The 22,243-nt window shown below is 59.4% G+C and overlaps 1 protein-coding gene across 1 annotated transcript in view; it reads left to right on the top strand.

The window, feature by feature from the left end:
- LOC142070959 (cadherin-related family member 5-like) overlaps positions 1-15,910 on the top strand; it is a 40,369-nt gene extending 24,459 nt beyond the window's left edge. Inside the window, exon 15 of the mRNA XM_075125017.1 lies at positions 13,726-15,910. Coding sequence (XP_074981118.1) covers positions 13,726-14,628 — 903 coding nt within the window. The 3' untranslated portion in view covers positions 14,629-15,910. The remainder of the gene's footprint in view (positions 1-13,725) is intronic.
- The last annotated feature ends 6,333 nt before the right edge of the window (positions 15,911-22,243 follow it).

Here is a 22,243-nt window from a genome sequence, read left to right as displayed (position 1 = left end):
TTCGTTACGGGGCAGTTTTAACCCCTTGCTGCAGGAGTCCTGAGCCTGGCGCCCAGGGCCAGGCAGGGACAGGAGAGGGAAGCAGGTGCTGGGTGTCCGTCCCTTGTTTAGGCTCTGTGTTGGACAGACATGCCCCTGGGACCTCCCCGGTACCGCTGAGCACAGGGCAGTGTGAGAAGGGGGACGGGATGGGGGCACTCACAGCTTGTCTACTTGAATACTTCGGGTACGTCGCCATGGCATTGTGAACCCCGGGCTGGGGCACCCGGACTTGTGAACTCCCTGTGTCCAAGCCCATGCTTGAGTTTCCACACTGCAGTGTGAACCTGGGGTAACAACAGCCGCAGCCGGGTCTCACGGCCGTGCCAACGCGTCCACACTGCAGTGTGAACCTGGGGTAACAACAGCCTGTCGCGGAGTGTGGGGGAGTCCAGGCCCTGCACCCCTCTTCCTGGGATCCACTGAGACTCTCAGCCAGCCAGTAAAACAGAAGGTTTATTGGACAACAGGAACACAGTCCACAACAGAGCTTGTGGGTACAACCAGGACCCCTCAATCACGTCCTTCTGGGGGAGCAGGGAGCTTAGACCCCAGCCCTGGGGTTCCCTGTGTTCCTCTCCCCAGCCTCCAAACTGCCAACTAACCCCACCCAGCCGGTTCCCTGCTGCAGCCTCTGTTCACATTCCCGGGCAGAGGTGTTACCTCCCCCTCCCCCTCCTGGCTCAGGTGACAGGCTCTCAGGTCTCCCATCCCCAGGGCACATTCCCAGGTCAACACTCCCCCCTCCCTGCTGAGTCACTTCGTCACATCTCTCCCCCCTTCGAGACTGAACTGAGCGGGGTCACTGTGACCAGTGACCTGGGGAAGTTCGGGGCCCCCTCTCCGGGACAGCGCATCCGCTATCAGGTTGGCACTTCCCTTCACGTGGACCACGTCCATGTCGTAATCCTGCAGGAGCAGGCTCCATCTCAGGAGCTTGGCGTTGGCTCCTTTCATCTGGTGCAGCCAGGTCAGGGGAGAGTGGTCGGTGTAGACGGTGAAGTGTCGCCCGAAGAGATAGGGCTCTAGTTTCTTGAGGGCCCACACCATGGCCAGGCACTCCTTCTCGATGGCCGCGTAGTGTTGCTCCCGGGGTAGCAACTTCTTGCTCAGGTACACGATGGGGTGTCTCTCCCCCTTTTCATCCTCCTGCATTAACACCGCCCCCAGTCCCGTGTCGGAGGCGTCGGTGAACACCACAAAGGCCTTGTCAAAGTCCGGGTTCGCCAGAACTGGGCCACTGACCAGAGCCTCCTTCAGCGCCCGGAAAGCCACCTGGCACTGCTCGGTCCAGACCACCTTGTCTGGCTTCCCCTTCTTGCATAGCTCAGTGATGGGGGTGGCTATGGCGCTAAAGTGGGGCACAAATCTTCGGTAGTATCCTGCCATCCCAATAAAGGCTTGGACCTGCTTTTTGGTGTGGGGAGCGGGCCAGTCTCTGATCACCTCCACCTTGGCTGGTTCCGGCTTTAGGCGGCCGCTCCCCACCCGATGGCCCAGGTAAGACACTTCCGCCATCCCCACCTTGCACTTCTCCGCTTTTACAGTCAGCCCAGCCCCCTGGAGTCGGTCCAGCACTTGTCTAACCTGGGACACGTGGTCCTCCCAGGTCTGGCTAAAGACACAGATGTCATCAATATACGTTACGGCAAAACTCTCCATCCCCCTCAGGAGCTGGTCCACCAGGCGCTGGAAGGTGGCCGGCGCTCCCTTGAGGCCGAAAGGCAGGGTCAGGAACTCATAGAGCCCCAGAGGGGTGATAAAGGCCGATTTCAGTCGGGCATCTGCATCCAGCGGCACTTGCCAGTAGCCCTTTGTAAGGTCCATGGTGGTAAGGTACCGAGCTCCTCCCAGTTTGTCTAGGAGCTCGTCCGGCCTGGGCATGGGGTAGGCATCAGATACAGTGATGGCACTGAGCTTCCGATAGTCCACGCAGAACCGGACCGACCCGTCCTTTTTGGGGACCAGCACCACCGGCGAGGCCCAAGGGCTGGCAGATGGCTGGATCACCCCCAAAGCCAGCATGTCCCGGACCTCTCTTTCCAGGTCCTGAGCAGTTTTCCCTGTGACTCGGAAGGGGGAGCATCTTATCGGCGGGTGCGACCCTGTCTGCACCCGGTGGACAGTCAGATTAGTGCGTCCAGGCTGGTTGGAAAACAGCTGTCGGTACGGATGCAGCACCCCCCTGACCTCAGCTTGCTGGGCAGGGGTTAGCTGATCCGAGAGGGGGATTGTTTCCAGGGGGGAACCAGCTCTGGTCCCAGGGAATAGATCTACTAAAGGGTCATCTCCCTGCTCTTCCCACTGTCCACACACGGCCAACACCACATTCCCCCTGGCATAATATGGCTTCATCATATTCACATGGTACACCCGGCGGTGGTGCGCCCGGTTCGACAGCTCCACCACATAGTTTACCTCATTGAGCTGCTTGACGACCTTGAAAGGGCCCTCCCAGGCGGCCTGTAGTTTGTTCTTTCTCACAGGGATGAGAACCATCACCGGATCCCCGGTGGCGTAGGCACGGGCCCTTGCCGTGCGGTCATACCAGACCTTCTGCTTCTTCTGGGCTCTGGCCAGATTCTCCCTGGCCAGGCCCATGAGTTCAGCCAGTCTCTCTCGGAAGATCAGGACATACTCCACCACTGACTCTCCATCGGGAGTGGCCTTCCCCTCCCACTCGTCTCTCATCAGGTCCAGGGGGCCCCTCACCCTCCTTCCATATAACAGTTCGAAAGGCGAAAATCCGGTAGACTCCTGGGGCACCTCCCTGTACGCGAACAGCAGGTGAGGTAAGTACTTGTCCCAATCCTGCGGGTGCTGGTTCATAAAGGTTTTCAGCATCATCTTTAGCGTCCCGTTAAACCTCTCCACCAGCCCGTTGGACTGGGGGTGATAAGCTGAGGCCCAGTCGTGCCGGACCCCACATTTCTCCCACAAGCACCGGAGCAGGGCCGACATGAAGTTGGAGCCTTGGTCTGTCAAGACTTCCTTGGGGAACCCCACTCGGCTGAAAATGGTCAGGAGCGCATCGGCCACGGTGTCTGCTTCAATGGAAGCTAAGGGCACTGCCTCGGGGTAGCGGGTGGCAAAATCTACCACCACCAGAATGTATTTCTTCCCCGACCGGGTCGTCCTGCTGAGAGGCCCCACGATGTCCATGGCCACCTTCTGGAAAGGCTCCTCTATGATGGGCAAAGGTCTCAAAGCCGCTTTCCCCTTGTCCCGGGCCTTCCCCACCCTCTGACAGGGGTCACAGGATCGGCAATACTGCCGGACCGTGGTAAAGACCCCGGGCCAGTAAAAGTTCTGTAGCAACCTCTGCCGGGTGCGCCGGATTCCCTGGTGCCCTGCGAGGGGGATGTCATGGGCCAGGGACAGGAGCTTGCGGCGATACTTCTGGGGGACCACCAGCTGCCTCCTGATCCCACAGGACTCTACTTCCCTCGTGGGAGCCCATTCTCGGTACAGGAACCCCTTCTCCCACAGGAACCTCTCCTGGCAGCCTCTCCTCATGGTCCGTACCACCCTGAGGTCGGCCAGGTCCCTGAGCTTCCGCAAGGAGGGATCTTTCCTCAACTCGGCCTGGAACTCAGCGGCTGGGGAAGGGATGGGGACCGGTTCCCCCTCAGTGGCCAGGTCTGAGGCCTCAGCCTCTCTGAGCCGTGCCCCTCGGCCCTCCCTTCCCACCAGGGTAGGGTCCTGCGCCTCCGGTGCGGTACCCTCCCCGAGGTCAGGGAGCAGTGGCCCTCGCCGGCTCTGGCTACGGGTCACAACCAGGGCGGTCTGGGGCTTGCTTGGCCAGTCCTCTAGGTCTCCCCCCATCAAAACTTCAGTGGGCAAATGGTGGTGTACCCCCACATCCTTGGGGCCCTCCTTGGCCCCCCATTTCAGGTGTACCCTTGCCACGGGCACCTTAAATGGGGTCCCGCCCACCCCTGTCAGGGTCAGGTAGGTGTTGGGCACCACCCGATCTGGGGCCACCACCTCGGGCCGGGCCAGCGTCACCTCCGCGCCCGTATCCCAGTATCCATTGACCTTCCTCCCATCCACCTCCAGGGGAACAAGGCACTCTCTCCGGAGGGACAGCCCCGCGCCCACCCTGTAAACTGAGCGCCCTGAGTCCAGAGCCTCCAGCCCTCTGGTGGAGCTGGCCTGGGGTACTCTTCCCTCCTGAGCAGGTGGTAAACTGGTAGGCCCCCTTTCCTGGGTCGTCTGCCCCTCGTCCAGCTGGGTCCCTACCCAATTAACCCTGGGTAGGTTGGGTCTGCTCAGTTTGTCCCTGAGCCCAGGGCGCTGGGACCGTATGTGGCCTCTCTGGCCACAGTGATAGCAGCTCAGGTCACGTTGGTCCCCTCGAGCGGGTCGGAGGGGCCCGACGCCAGGCGTTCCCCTTGGGAGGGGGTTCTCCCTATTTCCCCGCTGGGAGGCCCCCTGGTGACTCTCTCTCTGCATCGGGGGGGGCCTGTTCTTTTGGGACTCCTCCCGGCTACCCCCTGACCGACTGTTCACAAACTCGTTGGCCAGCTGCCCTGCGTGCTGGGGGTTCTCGAGCTTTTTGTCCACCAACCACAGCCTCAGGTCGGAAGGGCACTGTTCATACAGTTGCTCCAGTACAATTAGGTCAAGCAGGTCCTCTTTAGCTCGGGCCCCAGCTGTCCACTTGCGGGCATACCCCTGCATCCGGTTGGCCAGTTGTAGGTAGGTGACCTCAGGCGTTTTACGCTGACTCCGGAACCTTCTCCGGTACATCTCGGGGGTCAGCCCAAACTCACGGAGCAGGGCCTGTTTGAACAATTCATAGTCCCCTGCCTCCGGCCCTGTCATCCGGCTGTACACCTCCACGGCTTTGGGGTCCAGTAAGGGGGTGAGAAACTGGAGCCTGTCTGCAGGGTCAACCCTGTGCAGCTCACAGGCATTCTCAAAGGCCGTCAGGAAGCTATCTATGTCCTCCCCCTCCTTCCGCTGGGCCCGGAAGCACTTATCAAAGTTCCTTGCAGTCTTGGGTCCCCCCTCATTCACCACAGCCGGGGCCCCACTGCTCTTCAGCCTGGCCAGCTCCAGTTCATGCTGTCTTTGTTTCTCCTTCTCCTGACGTTCCCTCTCCTTCTCCTGACGCTCCCTCTCCTTCTCCTGACGCTCCCGCTCCTTCTCCTGACGCTCATGTTGACGTTGTTTCTCCTTCTCCTCCTGCTCATGTTGACGTTGTTTCTCCTCATGTTGACGTTGTTTTTCATGATCCTCCAGCTCCCTCATTTTCATCTCCCTCTCCCATTCCAGCCACCTCCGCTCCAGGGATGGGGAGCTCCGCCGGGAGGATCCCCTGCTGGGTGCTGGGGTCAGGGTGCCCTCGGTATTCGCTGGGCTTCCCCCAACCCCTCCCCCAGGCATAGGTAGGAAGGGTCTCGGGATGTCCTCGGCAGCAGTCTGACCCCTCCCAGCCCGGTCAGGCCCCGGGGCCCACGCTGCGTCTGCCGGGAGGCTCCCCTCAGGGACAGGGATCGGGTCATCCAAGCGATCCCTCTCCTCCAACTGGGCAATCAGTTGTTCCTTGGTGGACCTCCCGATGCGCAGCCCCCTCTGCCTGCACAGCTCCACCAGGTCACTCTTAAGGCGTTTAGCGTACATCTCCCTGCTGGCCACTCGCAGGCCGGGCAGCTTCCCACGGTTTCCAGGAAAAGCCCTTAGTGTGCCAGTCCTTCTTGAGGTCACCACCTCTTTGCCAGGGTCGAGCTGCAGACTCCTCCGCCCCTGGGACCGCTCGCTGCAATCCCCCGGGGGACCCTGTTACTGCAAAAGTCTTTCTCTCTGGTCACACATTCCCAGGGGTTAGCCGCCCCCCGAAACCGTCTCTCTCTGAATCTTCAGCACGCCTGGTCCCCGTCAATTCCCCTTCGTTTTACTGTTCCCCAGTCACTTACTGCAGGAAGCGCCGTTCACGGGGTGCAGTAGATCCCACCGCTGCCACCAGTTGTCGCGGAGTGTGGGGGAGTCCAGGCCCTGCACCCCTCTTCCTGGGATCCACTGAGACTCTCAGCCAGCCAGTAAAACAGAAGGTTTATTGGACAACAGGAACACAGTCCACAACAGAGCTTGTGGGTACAACCAGGACCCCTCAATCACGTCCTTCTGGGGGAGCAGGGAGCTTAGACCCCAGCCCTGGGGTTCCCTGTGTTCCTCTCCCCAGCCTCCCAAACTGCCAACTAACCCCACCCAGCAGGTTCCCTGCTGCAGCCTCTGTTCACATTCCTGGGCAGAGGTGTTACCTCCCCCTCCCCCTCCTGGCTCAGGTGACAGGCTCTCAGGTCTCCCATCCCCAGGGCACATTCCCAGGTCAACACTCCCCCCTCCCTGCTGAGTCACTTCGTCACACAGCCGCAGCCGGGTCTCACGGCCGTGCCAACGCGTCCACACTGCAGAGTGAACCTGGGGTAACAACAGCCGCAGCCGGGTCTCACGGCCGTGCCAACGCGTCCACACTGCAGTGTGAACCTGGGGTAACAACAGCCGCAGCCGGGTCTCACGGCCGTGCCAACGCGTCCACACTGCAGTGTGAACCTGGGGTAAGAACAGCCGCAGCCGGGTCTCACGGCCGTGCCAACGCGTCCACACTGCAGTGTGAACCTGGGGTAAGAACAGCCGCAGCCGGGTCTCACGGCCGTGCCAACGCGTCCACACTGCAGTGTGAACCTGGGCTCAGGGCCATCCTTAGGCATACGCCGCATACGCGGCTGCGTAGGGCACCCAAATGTTTGGGGCACCACCCTCACTGACTGCGGCACGGACTCCTCGCTGCTCCGGCCCCTCCCCCGTGCTGGGCTGGCAGGCTTCTGCCCCACCCAAGCCCCTGGCCCCTCCCCGCCACCCACTCACTCCTCGTGGCCGGCTGAGGGCCCCGGCTCGGGCGGGGCCTCACGGGGCCAGGAGCGAAAGTTTGCATGTGAGTGAGCAGGGGGAGCCGAGCTGAGCCTGGCCAGGCCGGGAACAGCGTCGGGGTGGGGGGGGATCAGCAGCAGACGCGGGGGGCTGGGAGGAGGGAGAGGCGCGCACACAACCAGGCTGGGGAGGAGGGAAAGTTAACAGGAAATAAAAGACGGGGGCGTTTGCTTTTCCTGCCCATTCACAACAGTCCAGTGGCAGCAGGAGGAAACTGACTCTATGCCAGCGGTTCTCAGACTTTTGTACGGGTGACCCCTTTCACGGAGCGCGCCTCTGAGCGCAACCCCCCCTTATAAACTGAACCACGTTTTTAAATATTTAACACCATTATAAATGCTGGAGGCAAAGCGCGGTTTGGGGTGGAGGCTGACAGCTCGCGACCCCCGAGGGGTCCCGACCCCCAGTTTGAGAACCCCCCCTGCACTAAACCCGTGGGAGAAGGGGGATGTACCTGGAGAAGAGAAGCAGCACGCAGGGCTGCAGAGTGCGGGGGAGGGAGCGAGCTCTTCGCTGGGGAGGAAGATGGACTCGGACTTGACGAGGCTGGAGGAGCTGAAAACTTGTATTTGGGGGAAAGGGCCATGGTTTTTTTCTTGTGGACCCAAGTACCTCCAGGGCTGCCTCTCAAGCTGGCGGCTTTGAACAAGGCAGAGCTCTAAGCAGTGCGGAGTTTAGCGAAAGGCCATTTGGGGGTTGATGGCCCAGAGCAGTGGCAGGAAAGGGCCTGGATGGGGGCTGGACTCAGCCATTGGTATCAGCTATTTCTTTTTTGTCATTCAAATGGATCTGGGGTCATGGCTGACATCCCAGCCGTCATGTACAACGCTTCCCTGTGGCCTTTGGACATGCACACAGAGACAACTCACTGCCTAGCAGGGGAGGGGGAAGGCTGCAGGCGATCTCCCACCTCCAGGCAGCCACCGGCCTATGCTTACCACTACCATGCTGGAGCCTCCCCACTGATTCATTGACATTTGCAGAATTTTGCAGAATTGTAAAATATTGTGCACAGAATTTAATTTTTTGGTGCTGAATTCCCTCGGGAATATGGGGCACTGGGCAGTTGGGGGGCGGCTGTGAGGGGGCGCTGGGCAGTGGGGGAGTGTCTGTGGGTGGGAGATAGCTGGGCATAGGGATCTGTGGTGAAGATCTCTGGGTGAGGGGCCACTGGGCATGGGGGTTGCTGGGCATAAGGGGGTGGTGGGTACTGGGCGGGGGGGCAGTGTGGTGGGGGAAGCTGGCAGCGCAGGGCTGGGTTTGGGGGTGCAGGTGGGAGGGAAGTGCAGGGGTTAGGGGTGAAGGCCGGACAATGAAACTGTTTTTAATAAAGTGCACGTGGCAAGTTTTCCAATACTGTCAGCTTATGGTTGTGTTGCTAAGAGCAAGTCGGGCATAGGGGCAGCAGCTTAATAATACTGCATAGGGCCCCATAAATCCTAAGGAGGGCCCTGCCTGGGCTTACAGTGACTGCACCTGGGCTCACAGCCGTGCCAGCATGTGGACGAGAAGCTGGATATGAGTCAGCAGTGTGCCCTTGTTGCCAAGAAGGCCAATGGCATTTTGGGATGTATAAGTAGGGGCATAGCGAGCAGATCGAGGGACGTGATCGTTCCCCTCTATTCGACATTGGTGAGGCCTCATCTGGAGTACTGTGTCCAGTTTTGGGCCCCACACTTCAAGAAGGATGTGGATAAATTGGAGAGAGTCCAGCGAAGGGCAACAAAAATGATTAGGGGTCTGGAACACATGAGTTATGAGGAGAGGCTGAGGGAGCTGGGATTGTTTAGCCTGCAGAAGAGAAGAATGAGGGGGGATTTGATAGCTGCTTTCAACTACCTGAAAGGGGGTTCCAAAGAGGATGGCTCTAGACTGTTCTCAATGATAGCAGATGACAGAATGAGGAGTAATGGTCTCAATTTGCAGTGGGGGAGGTTTAGATTGGATATTAGGAAAAACGTTTTCACTAGGAGGGTAGTGAAACACTGGAATGCGTTACCTAGGGAGGTGGTAGAATCTCCTTCCTTAGAGGTTTTTAAGGTCAGGCTTGACAAAGCCCTGGCTGGGATGATTTAACTGGGATTTGGTCCTGCTTTGAGCAGGGGGTTGGACTAGATGACCTTCTGGGGTCCCTTCCAACCCTTATATTCTATGATTCTATGTCCACACTGCAGTGTGAACCTGCGGTAACAACGGCTGCACCCGGGGCTCACAGCCGTGCATGCACATCCACGCTGTACTACACAGCCCTGCCTGGTGGCTGTGGCTTGAGCCGCGTCCACACTGCAGCATGACGGGACTTGGACGGGAATCGGGTTCTGTCCCACCCCTACGCCCCCCCGGGCCTGAGTGCTTGCTGATCCGAGTCAGGCTGATTTGTGTGTGGACGGAAGCGGGGCTTGGGCTCAAACCTGAGTCAGAGCCCAGGCTGAGCGTGCAGTCTAGACACATCCTTAGTGCGCGGCAAGCAGAGGCATGAATCTACCCCCCATTAGCCTGCCGTGCGCTGGTGTCTGACCCAGGTGCCACGCACTGCCCGTTCCACTGCCTCCCCACTGTGAAACGACCCGGGTGCGCTAGGGAACGGTTAGTGCACGGTGCCAGGGGCTCACTCACCACGCGGCAGGCTAGGCTCCCGCCCCGGCTCGCCACCAGCTGAGTGTTCGTGTGGACAAGCCCCCAGGCAACGGCTTAAGCTCCCAGCCGCAAGCCCGGGGGACGCCCCAAGCGCCTGGTGGAGCCGTGGGAGGAAGAGGAGAGCCACGGCCCTGGTGTAAACATGCGAGGGGCCTTGGAAAGGAATGGCCGTGAGACGAGGGGTGGGGGGCTACCAGCCGCTCCACAGCCAAGGGGTGAGGGGGGCGAGGGGTCGGGCTCAGCCCAGTGCTACGCGGCAGCCTGCCCTTTCGCTAGGTTTTTCTCCATAGGCGCCAAATTCACTTTTCTCTGGGTGTGCTCCCGCCCCGCTCCCCACCTCGAGGCCCTGCCCCCACTCTACCCCCTCTCCCCTGCGAGGCCCTGCCCCCATTCCACCCTCTCTCCCCCCAAGGCCCTGTCCCCACTCCACCCCCTCTCCCCCCCGAGGCCCTGCCCCCACTCCACCCCCTCTCCCCCCTGGGGCCCTGACCCCATTCCACCCCTGCTCCCCCCAAGATCCTGCCCTCACTCCACCCCCTCCCCCCCTGAGGCCCTGCCCCCATTCCACCCTCTCTCCCCCCGAGGCCCTGTCCCCACTCCACCCCCTCTCCCCCCCTGAGGCCCTGCCCCCACTCCACCCCCTCTCCCCCCTGGGGCCCTGCCCCCACTCCACCCCCGCTCCCCCCCAAGGCCCCACCTGCTCCCCTCCCCCAAGGCCCTGCCCTCGCTCCGCCTTTTCCTGCCCCCACTCTGCCCCCGCTCTGGGACCCCGCCCACCTGCCCCTTGCTGCTGGGGTCCCCAGTCAGCCATACGGCAGCGCCCCGGATTCGCTGATGGGGGGTGCTGCCAGATTAGCTGTGTCTGGGGGTGCTGGGCACCCACTATTTTTTTCCATGGGTGTTCCAGACCTAGAGCACCCACAGAGTCGGCACCTCTGCTTTTCGCTGTCCCTCTGTCCTGTTCTCCTGTTTCATTCCACTCAGTCCCTGTCCAGCCTCGCCCATAATCATCCTTGGCACAGCCTGGCCCCTCGCCCAGCTCTGGGGACCCCTCACCCCTGCCTCTCATCTGCTCCCCGCCTAACAGGGACACCCAGGAATGCCACTTCCTCCCCAAACCATATGGGCCTGCTCCTGCCCCACTGCAGGCCGGTCCGATGACCCGAACTGGGTCAGCTTGTTAGAGCAGATGGGGCTGGGAGCCAGCACTCCTGGGTTCTAGCCCCACCGCTGGGAGTGGGGTCGAATGGTTAGAGCAGGGGGTTGGAAGCCAGGACTCCGGGGTTCTATCCCAGCTCCCAGCATGGAAGGGGATACACTGCTTTGAACCCTGCTACTGACTCGCTGTACGACCCTTGGCCAAATCACAGCATGGCTTCGGGCCTCAGTTTCTTCACCTATGAAATGGGGCTAATTGCCCCCGGCTGCGCTGACCAGCCTTCCACACAAGAGAAAATGAGACAGTTCCCTTCCCCTGGCCCCCGATGAAGCCACCCGTGGACCCAGCATGCCAGGCAGAGGCCTTGGCGTGTGACGGCCGGTGTGTGTTGCTGTTTCACTGCGTTCTCACGCCTTGTGCTTCTCTCTTTCTCTCGCCCTCGGCTCGCCCTGCCGCCCGACAGAGCTTAAAGTGGTTCCAGCCGGTGAGTGCACAGCGGGGAGCATGGGCAGCGGGGGAACCCCTCCTAGCTCCCTGGCCCTGCCCCTTCCTCCTAAAGCCCGGGCCCCACCTCACCCCCTATGCCGCACTTGATCTGCTGTCGGAGCAGCCCCTGCCAAACCATCCTGGCCCTGGGGCCAGCTGGCTGGCCCGAGCTGCCGGCCTGATCCCCAGGCCAGCCTGAGATGCCAGCCAACCACAAATGCCCTGAGCCACTGGCCAGCCCGTGCCACCCCGGGCTGCCTACTGGCCTGGGCCCTGAGCTCCAGGCCGGCAACCTGAGCTGAGCCCCCAGTTTAGGGGAATAGGGGGAGCAAGGGTGGGGCCATGGCCTGGGTTAGGGGAGTCAGTTGCCCTGGGCTCGCAGACCCAGTGCAGTGTAGACGTCCCCTTAGAGCAGCCACTTAAATACTCGGTGCCTACAACGAGCTCTGGGGAGATCGTCCCTCAGACAGCCAGGCCATGGGCCTGGTCACCGACAGTGAGGACAGATGGCACAGGAGCCGAGCGTCTGGCACCCCCGGCTCCAAATGCAGCCAAGGTGCTCAGCACCTTTGAGTAACAGGCCCCCAGGTTTCCCCGGGGGCTGGGTGCCCACAATGCCCCTGGGTCTGGCTGTGGCTGCCGGCTGGTGCTGCCCTCGGGGAGCTGCTGTGTTTGGCGGTGACTCCTGGAGGGGCCCTGGTGGCTACGGAGCCCCTTGGAGGGACTGGCCGCTACTGGGCAGGAGGAGATGTGCTGTTCGCTCCCATGTGAATGCCCATCCCCCATGCTACCCCCTCCAGCATCCCCACCTCTGCCCTGGAGTCACCCCCACCCCAACCTCCTGCAGCCCCACTCTGCCCCCCCGCAAACCATCACATAGTGGAGGGGCTCCAGGGTGGGGTCAGAGCGGGGGTTGCAGCAGAGGCCTGCCCAGGCCCAACTGCTGGGAGAGGGGGCTGCTGAGGTTGGGGGGCGTGGAAGATGCCCTGAGGGCAGATGGGGGTACCCCGGGGAGGGGACGCATTAGTGCACAGTGGGGGAAGGGAAAGTGTTGTGGAGAGGAGGGGAGGGGGCAGGGGGATGGGGATTTTGAGGGGCTGGAGGGAGGGAGAGTTGGATTGATGGATGGGAGGGTAGACTGGGGGGGGCAATGGATGGACGTTGTATGCAAACACTGGGTAAGCCCCGGGGTTCTACGCTGACCCCTGCAGGCAGCCGTGCAGCTCACACCTTATGCAGCGCCCCACCCGGGCAGGCACAGTTGTGGGGTGCACGTGGGCTGGGGTCTCTACCCCTGGGGTGGGGGAAGCTGCCCTGACCCCGCCCTGCCAGAGGGGACCTGGCCCCAGCAGCATGCTTCCCAGCACCTCTGCCCTGGCACGGGCTGCCCGGGGACAGGACAGATCCCGGTCCAGCCCAAAGGAGCTGCCTGCTAGAAAGCCCCGGGCACGGCGAAAGGTCAGGGGGGTGAACTATTTCCAGCCTGGAGGCTGGGCCCCACTGGGTGCCTGGCGTGTATAGATGGTGTGTGAACGGTGAGGTGCCAGGCCCCATTCTGACCCTGCTCCCCCAAAGTAAATCGGGGTCGCACCGTGTCAATCAGAGCAGGTTCCCCCAGGCCCGGCTGGCAGCTCCGTCCTGCTGGGCCCGCAGATCAGAGCCAAGGGGCTGACGGCAGGCTGAGGCGGCTCAATGACGCGATGATTCCTGCCCCTCGGCTTGGGAGCCCGGCTCTGCTCCCACCGCAGCCGATGGGAGTTCTGCTGGTGACGCCTGTCGGAGCAGAGCGGGGCCGGCACTGAGTGTGGTGCAAAAATCCCACCCCCGGGGTGTCGAGGTCGCGCTCCCCCCGAGCCTAGCGTGAGTTCGGGGGCGTCTCCTGCGGGGGCAGGGCGTGCCATGCTGGACAAACCAGACGCGCCCTTCAGCTGGGCTTTAGAAACGCCTCGCTAGCCGTGACGGACTGGGCTGGTGAATTTCAGCTGTCTCTGTGCCCGGATGGCACCGTGTCTCCATGCCAGGGCTGGGAAGGAGCCCTCTTGAACTGTACCTGCTATTGGCCCCCTCCCATGTGGGGTGCGGCGGGACAGCCTGGATGTGGGGAGCTGCCCTGTGCAGACGCTAGGCCCACTTCGGTCCCCAGCCTGGGTGAGGCAGCTTTCGGCAGGGCTGGCATAAGCGGCTCGCCCGTGTCCAGGCCCCGACAGGCCAGACTCGAGATCTTTATTGTTGCTTAATTTATTGTCATTTTTAAGTCAATCGTTGAATTTTGCAGAATTGAACGTTGGGGTCTGACTCTGTTCCCAGCTGTGCCTGCGTCCCCCCCACCGCCCCGCGGCGAAGGCAGCTTGGGGGACGATCGCCCCCCGTTGCCCCCGCTGCCTTCCCAGCTAGCATCAGCGTGGGGGAGGGTTTTCCTTTGGCGCACCCGCACTGTCAGAGCCTGACCCTTTCCCTCCATCCCCCAGGTCAACGCCGGGAAGTCGGCCCCCCACCCCGGCAACATCTACTTTCAGAACGAAGGCTACAGCGACCTGGGAGACACAACGGCGGAGAGCTCCGGGGCCTGGGTGGCCCAGGCCACGCCGACGGGGAGGAGTGAGCCGGCACAGACCGGCAAAGCGAGCCCTCTGGCCAACTCCGTGGGGAAGGCCGACGGCTTGCCGGGAGCGCGGAGCGGGGCAGGGTTAGCGCCCGCGGAGAAGGGAAACGGTGCCGCGGCGACGCTCCCCAATGGGCAGACGCTCGACCCCTCAGGGTGTAAAGACGCCTGCCAGGAAGACCAGGCGCCACCCAGGAAGTGCAGCACCAGTGCAGAGCCCGGTGCCGAGGAGGGCACCGTGGAGACCCAGCCAGCGGGGGAGAAGGAGGAAGAGCCCCTGCCGCACGACCCTCAGCCGGGCAGCCAGGAAAAGCAGACAGAGGCTGGGGCGGGAAGCCAGGAGACGGAGGTGGGGCCGAGCAAGCCTTTGCAAGACAAGCCGCAAGCTGCTGCAGGCCAGGGGGAGGCAGGCTGGAGTGAACAGGAGCCGCTCCCCGCCAGCCAAGCCCTGCCTAACTGCACCGCCAGCGAAGGGGGCTCTCCGGCCGAGGGGGCCCCGGCAACTAGCCAGCGCACCGCTCCCCGCAGTGCCAGCTACACCGACGGCAGCAACACAGACGCCAGCCTCCAGCCTCCAGCCCCCAGCGGGCAGCACGAGCCCCCGCCCAAGCTGCCGGTGCTGGAGGAGGTGAGCGAGGAGACGCTGGAGGAGGATGGCCCCGATCCTGGAGCGCCCACGTCCCAAGACCCCCTGGCGCCCTTGCCCATCAGCGACGTCCGGATGCCGGTCACGTTGATGCAGCTCCTGGAGGATTCCATAGAGTGTTAACCCATCCGAGAGGGTGAGCGCCTTGGCCACACGGAGCCGAGCCCAACACAGAGACTGCGGCTGGCGACCGGAGCCAGCCCTCCTGTAATGCCTGGAGAAGGGTGGGGCACCGCCCTCCCCGTTCCACAGCTCTAGAGTAAAGCCCAGCGTCCCATACGGTACTGAGGCCCGGTGCAGAACAGGTTGGAGCTTCCTGTGTCTTTCCCCAAAGTCCCTGGCCACGGCGCACCCAGTGTGGCTACAAAGGAGCCTTTGGCCTTTCTGGTTTGTAAAGAGACGTTTTTAACGCGGGGCTGGGTGGGTGGATTGTGTGAGGCTCGCGATTCGCTGAGGGCTGCCATCTCTCCAAGATGGTCCTGGAGTCTCCGGGAATTAAAGATTAGTCTGTTGTGTGATGAAACCTCCAGGAATACAGCCAACCAAAACTGGCATCCCTAGATTTGCCCCTTCTGTGTCCAAACCGCCTGCCCGCTCCGCAAGCGGAAAAGACGGCGCCGGCCCAGCACGCCCAGGATCTGCCTGGGAGCTGAGATGCTGTTTGTGACAGCGAAACACCGGGCTCCTTCCGCCAACGAGCTGGGCCTGTCTCTGGGCCATGCGTGTAGAGCACCTAGCACCGTGGCACTGATCCCATATACCCAGAATCCCCCAAACCCATCCCACTCCTGTCACCAGAGTCAGCAACACTCACGCTGTTCAACTGAGAGGGCTCGGGGGCAAATCCTCACCCCCAGAGGAAGCTCCCGCTTTGGTCACGTAGTTTCAGAACTTCGATTCCTTTGGCAGCAAATGGCTGAAATCGAAAGAGACAAAGACTGCGAGCTCAGCGCCCGCTAAAAGGGTGCATGCTGGTGAGGTGCCCGGGGCCAGAAGTGCCGTGAACGCCCGCTGTTACCCTGTATCACTGTAAATACACCCTGCATTACACCCTGGCGACGGCTGGTTCTCTCCCATCTTCGCTTACTCGGCTATAGCCACATCTCCTCTTAGAGTGGCCCCGGTTGGTTTAGACTGGCTACAAAGGGCCGGCTTTCCCCTGCCCTCCCAAGGCTCCAAGGGGCCCGGGTCACACTGGTGGGGGGGAGAACAAAGCGAACCAAATCAAGAGTGGTGGCTCGGAAGCAAGTCAGCGGATGGTGAAGGGGAGCCGGGCTGGGGGTATTTGAAGACACTGCCCCAACCCCTAAAGATTTAAGATCTAAGCTACCCCACTGGTGGGCCATGGCGGCCCCAGCCCCGCTCGGAGCCCCCCTCCCGTAGCTGAAGCCTCAGCAGGCCTGCGTCTCTGGTGTGTATAAAACGCAGTGTCTGCCTCTGGTTTACTAATATTTTGAAATTAAACCTGTTTTGAAAAAACACAATTGGCTTTTTTTTCTCGTGTGGCACAATTAACATCATGCAGCACTGGCAGGAGCCCAGAGTTCTGCTCCTGCCTCTGCCGGGGACTTGGTGAGTGACCTTGGGCACATCCTGGCGCCCTGCCGTGCCTCGGTTTCCCCAGCTGTTACGAAACAGGGATAAAAACTTTAACCCACCTTTCTAAGGTGCTGCTGTGAAAGGCACCCAGGCAAGGGGTAGATTTATTATTATTATAGCATTAGCCCAAGAAGACTTTGAAGAAAGTTCCTGGCTGGACAAAACATCTTCACCTTTAAGCAGTGAGTTGCGGTTACTACCTTGTGGGTAATTAAGGTGATGGGGTGTGGAGAGTCACCTTAATTACCCACAAGGTAGTAACCGCAACAGGAGACCTAGGGCTTCTGTGTACAGGGCAGCCCTAGAGGAATCCAAACACCTGCCAGATGAGGGCCCATGGACAGGTCCAGTCTGTTCAGAGTGTTTTGCCCATCTGCCTGGTCTGACATCCCCTCAGCTCATTTCTCAGCGAGCAAAGCATCAGAGCCGCATGCCAGCAAACACCTTGCCGGGCGCCAGTGGCTGGGTAAGGCAGGTCCCAGGCACTGCCAAGGGCATTCAGCAGGGGCTGCAGGGTGCGGTCAGTCAGAGTACAATGGGTGTGTACTTCTCCACCACGGTTATAGGGGCTCTCTGCCTCAGTTTCCCTAGCTGGTCAATAGGATTGGCTCCCCAGCTGCTCTGGAAACTCCAATGCTCCTGGGGCAAATGACGGCCAGAGCAACAGGCACCCAGATGGGAGTCCAAACCTTCACCCCATGGATGTGTGGGCAGGGGCGGAGGTGAGCAGGGGCGGAGCTTCAGGTGCATGTGAGTTGGGGAAGGGGCTACTGGTGGGGGCTTCCTGGGAGAGTGGGGGAGAGCGGGGGATGGGCAGGATGGGGACGTGGAGTTGCGAGGGTGCCTGTGTCCATGGAGGGCTCTCCACAGGCCCCGGGGGGGTACTCTTTTGGGGAGGAGGTGGGCCAGCACGGGAGGGATGATTGAGGCTGCACCTCAACACCTGCATCAGCTTCGCTGACCTGGCAAAGGCTCCCCTGGAATGAGAAGATGCCCCCGGCTGTGCTCCTGCTGCTGCCATGGGTGCCCTGCCTTTACCCTGTCTCTCTGGCATCAGCACCCCTGCTCACGTGCCAGGTCCTAGGTCTCCCCTCGTCCAGGGGTGAGCCCCACGGCTCTGCAATGCAAGATGGGAGCCCCCAGGCTCCAGCCCCTCTGTGTCTCCCCGGGGCTCAGAGCTCAGCACCTGGCAGAGCAGTTGCCCCTTTGGGAGCGACGCAGCCAGCAGGGATTGGCACGACAAGCGGACACAGGAGTATCTTGTTCATCAAGTCCCGGCTCTGGAGGACATATTATGATTTTCTTTGATCTGGAACCATTTGTTTCCAATATATCTACTCGCTCCTCCGCGAGTCTCTGTTCTTCGTTAGATAAACGTCCTTGTTTTCACTCTCTCCAAACCTACACGTGGTGTGTCCAGCGGAGCGGGGAGCAGTGAATTCTGGGAGCGCCCAGCAGAGCAGAGGCTCGGGAGTGTCGTGTCCTGACGCAGGATATCGCGTCACATTACGGTGCCCCAGACTTAACCCTGCAGCTCGCAGAACACAGCATGTGGCTTCCGTACCCTTTGTGCCCTGAACTCCGGCCGCGTTTATACTAGCACTTATGTCAGCAAAACTTTTGTCGCTCAGGGGTGTGGAAAAACCAACGCCCTGAGCGCCATAAGTTTCACAGGCATAAGCGGTCATGTGAACAGCACTAAGTCGGTGGGAGATGCTCTCCTGCCAACGTAGCTGCAGCCACTCATTGAGCTGGTTTCATTATGTCGACGGGAGAACTCTCTCCCGTCGGCATAATGCGGCTACGCGAGGGCTCTTACAGTGTTGGAAGCTTGTCAGTGTAGACGTGGCCTCAGTCTCTAATAAATGCCTGAACCTGCACCGGATAATGAGACCCAGCTGCTATACTCAAAACTCGAAAAACCCCTGGCATGGATCACGGAATAAATTCTCCGTACCCACAAGAAGGAGCTGGAGTGTGCCCGTCGCTAACCTTAGGCCTGGAGAGAAGGACTTAGTTGGTTTTGGTCCTGCTTTGAGCAGGGGGTTGGACTAGATGACCTCCTGAGGTCTCTTCCAACCCTGATATTCTATGATTCTATGATTCTATGACTTATGGTGCCCGTGGCCAGGGGACTCAGGGAGCTGTCCTCCGGCGGCACAGACAAAGTTGCCTTGTGCCAAGGGCAAAGCGAGGCACCTCACACCCCTGGAGACCACCAGGAAGTGTCACAGTCTCCCCCGTGAGAGCGGCTGGGGCTGGAGTTCTTCATCCAGGTGTGATGGGGTACACTCCCCATGCTGCTTCAGTGAGGGCTGGAGTAGGCTGGGCAGGTCCAATCAGCCAATGAAGCAGCAGACGAAGGAGATAGATGCTGGGCGAAGAGCCTTGATTAAAGGGGGGAGGGTTAGCTCAGTGGTTTGAGCATTGGCCTGCTAAACCCAGGGTTGTGAGTTCAATCCTTGAGGGGGCCATTTAGGGATCTGGGCCAAAAATTGGGGATTAGTCCTGCTCGGAGTTGGACTAGATGACCTCCTGAGGTCCTTTCCAACCCTGATATTCTATGATTCTATGAAAGGGGAGCTCACCTGAGCTGAGGTGGGCTACGCTCATGTAAACACAGGAGGCTGGCAGCAGCAAAGGCGGCTGGGAGGAAGTTTGTGGTCACCCTCTGTTTAGTAGAGAAGGAAGGAGGGAACCTAAGGGAAGAGTAGGCCCCTGGGGGCCTGGACAGGAGGGAAGGGTGGACCCAGAAGAGAGCAGGTTGGAGAAGGGAGCCTGTGGGACACAGAGCAGGAAGCAACCCAGGGGGCAAGCAGCAAAGTTGGGGACTGAACAGACCTTGGCTGGGTGTTGTAAGGTCCCTGAGCTGGAGTACAGGGCAGGCCCGGGTTCTCCTACCTGCCCCTGGGGAAGTGACACTGGCGGGGCAGTGAGCTGGAAGACTTCCTGGGTCTGCAGGAGTGACAGGGTCAGGGCACTAGACATGAGGACTGCTGGACACCCCTTGAACAGAGGAGACTTTGAAGGACTATTCAAAGGGGGGAGCGTTGAGCAACCTGGCCGGAGGGCTGAGTCACTGAGAGGCAGCAGCAGCTCCTGGAGGAAGAGAGGGCTGCAGACCGAGAGCGGGAGTTGGCGTGTGACCGCAGGAAGGGGTGTTGACCTCACAGAGCTAATCCCCAGAATGGCCAGGCACCACCCTCACAGCATGTCAAGCAGCCCCACCCCACCATCAAGCTGTCTTCACGTTCCCAGCCGGTGTGGTAGACATCTGCTAGGTTGCCTTCAAGTGTTCCTCACAGCTAGTTTTCATTGTACTTTGGGCGTAAGCTCATTTGCCTCCAGAACAGATGATTGGCCTCTGTGGTGGAAGATCTGGGACAGAGCGGGAGCAGATGGTTTTGCTCACTGGGATTCTGGAGCTGCCGTGGGAGCTTCAGCCTAAATTCGTGTCTGCACAGGGAAGTCTTCTTGACCGTGTTCTTTATGTTATAATTATACAGGTATCACAAACCCAAAGACAGCTTCCGTCACTTGCCTTGTGAAACTCAGTGTCCATACTACCCTGAAATTAGTGCACAGCATTCTGGGCAGGTATCCAAGGTGGAATCTGTGGCCACTAGGCTCATTGCACAATGGGTCACATATTGCGATGAGTTAAGGGCCACCTTCTGGCATTCTGGGGCTTCTTCAAATTCTCCCCATTCCTTCCATGGGATCCCATAATCAGTCTGGTTTTCACTAGCCGGTCCCATTTTCAGCCTGTTTCAGTTTCAATACAAACGTTCAAAAATGGCTGTCAGGCCACACGGAGGAAGCCCGTCTGGGCAGCGTGATCCTGACAGTTGTTAATATAATCAAGGTGCTCCAGGTGGATGGGTGGCTTTGGAGTAGATGGGAGATTGCTGCCATCATGCTTCCAACGACGCCACATGGATACCGCTAGGGGAGGAGGATGAAACCTGGCAGCTGCTGCTGTGTGATACTTTCCTGAACCAGTGTCTCTGGGCGGAGCACGGATTATGGGCTTGGCCAACCAGCCCTACCTGGTGAGACAGAACAGCATGGGTGCAATGTCTGTCCTTTTGCAGTTGAGAAAGTTAAAAGCGTCTCTGTTTTCTGGGCTCTCAAGAGGCTGCAGGACAGGGGAAGGCTGGGGTGTTACTCATGAGCGCATGCAACAGGGTTCTCCAGCGAACCTGTTTGCTTCGTCATAAGCTCCGGCATCCTTCCTTGCTTGTCCCCTTTTTTTTTGTCCATTTGGTCCAGGCATTCCCTGGGAAACTGCTCAGAATGTTTCCGGCTCTTCACTCTCTTGTCCTGGCCCTGCTGCACGTGTACGGTCAGCATTACCGGGAGACTTGTTTTTGTAATTCTGCTGCTATTCCTTAGCTTGGATATGGCGCTGGGAAAATCCCAGAAGTGCCCCGCCTTCTGCGTGCTCTCTGCTGATCTTAACGTTCCAGCGACCACTGGAAGGATGGAATTGAAGGCACTTCTCTGCCCAGAACATCCAGGACCACCGGGAAGCAGGTGGCTATTGTGGATTTGGGGTCTGTACACTTGCCACAAGCTAGAGTTGCAAACCGTTGTGCTTGGACTTGTGCCAGCATTGAAACAGACATTTGATCAATATGACCCCCAGAGCAGCGGTGAGTGCCCAGTAACCAGACAGGCCAATCCAGACATGAAGCAATGCAGTGTGGGATAGCAGTGGGAGGACTGCTTGACGCCGTATAGTGAATTCCAAATGGGGACACATGCCCATGAGGCTGATGGTGGCATATCTCATTCCATAAGAGTTACGCTGCTTCCAAAGTGGTTTAATTATACGAGGATAAGATGCAAGGTAAAGTGGGGAAATGTCCCTTGTGTGGGGAGGGCAAAGCAGGTTATGCTGGAAAAACTAAAGTGCTACTAGAAACCTTCCCATGTCGAAAAGATCTTAAATCTCCTTATAAACATCCCAGAGATCCTCCCCGCAAAGCCAGTGTACACTGGGCCTAACATTCCTGACATTTTCTAAGAGACCAATCCAGGAGGAAAAACTCCTCACAAAAACCTTTCAGGCCTTCATTACACACCAGCCAAAAAGTAAAAGCCCAGCTTTTAACAAGCCCTTTGCTGGTCACCTCTAAGCAAGCACCAAGCCAGGTGGGTGGGGGCATCTCTCCATTGTCAGCACCTGGTGCCTCTGCATGGGCAGGTGGTGAGTTCGAGTCCCATGCTGTGCTCAGATCCACAGATGATATTGCATGCAGTATCAGAGGAGGTGCTGGCTCGAGCCCCCACCAGTAACCTGGGACAATTACACACCACCCCGGGCGCCTCTGAGAGGCAGTACTTCCTATCTCGCAGAGTCTGCGTGTAGGAAAGCCACTTTTCATGGAAGGAGGGAAGTCACCCGAAGTTAATGAGGGAAAATGCCACAAGCAGGATTCATAATCATAAACCTGTGAGCAGGACAGCGTGTGGGGGGCAGTCACCTGCTTCTCTACTGTGACCTCTGCAGGTCAGTCTCTTGAGGTTTGTGCCCAGCTCTTAGTAACTTTCAGCTCTCAGCGATTGTCATCTCCTAATGGGGGAATTTCAGAAACGCTGTCCCACAACAGGTGATTTCCGCTCTAGTGAGCACTTAATCAAACAAAGGACTCCTACTGGAGCCTACTTAGCTCTGTCTTTGAACAGTGGGGAGGGACAGGTTAAACCATGCTGGGGGCAGAGGCTCTGAGAGAGAGCCCACACCTCCTGGGTCCTCAATCAGGACAGGCAAAGCCCAGTTCTGCTGCCCTTTACTCATACACTAAAGATAGCAACATTGATAACAACTGTGACTCTCTGTGCCTCAAAGCAACACCCTGGCACCCCCATGTTCACCACTACCATGTAATTATGATATGTTTTGTACAAAGTATGCCTTGTAAAGTATCATTCTAAAAGTCTGGATTTGTTGAACATTAATACCCTGTTAGATTGTATGTGCTATCATTGTATGGGAAGTTATGAAGTTTTGCTATGTGTGTGTTACTGAAATATGTTCTGAAGTTGGAAACACCCACGACCAGCCTTTCAGGTACAACAATGAAGAAGCTAGACAGTGCTAATGACCCCATTAAAGGGAATCCACATGCCCAAA

The sequence above is a fragment of the Caretta caretta genome, chromosome 1, assembly GCF_965140235.1.
Source record: "Caretta caretta isolate rCarCar2 chromosome 1, rCarCar1.hap1, whole genome shotgun sequence".
Taxonomy (NCBI): Eukaryota; Metazoa; Chordata; order Testudines; family Cheloniidae; genus Caretta; species Caretta caretta.
This window is presented reverse-complemented; position numbering and strand designations above follow the sequence as displayed.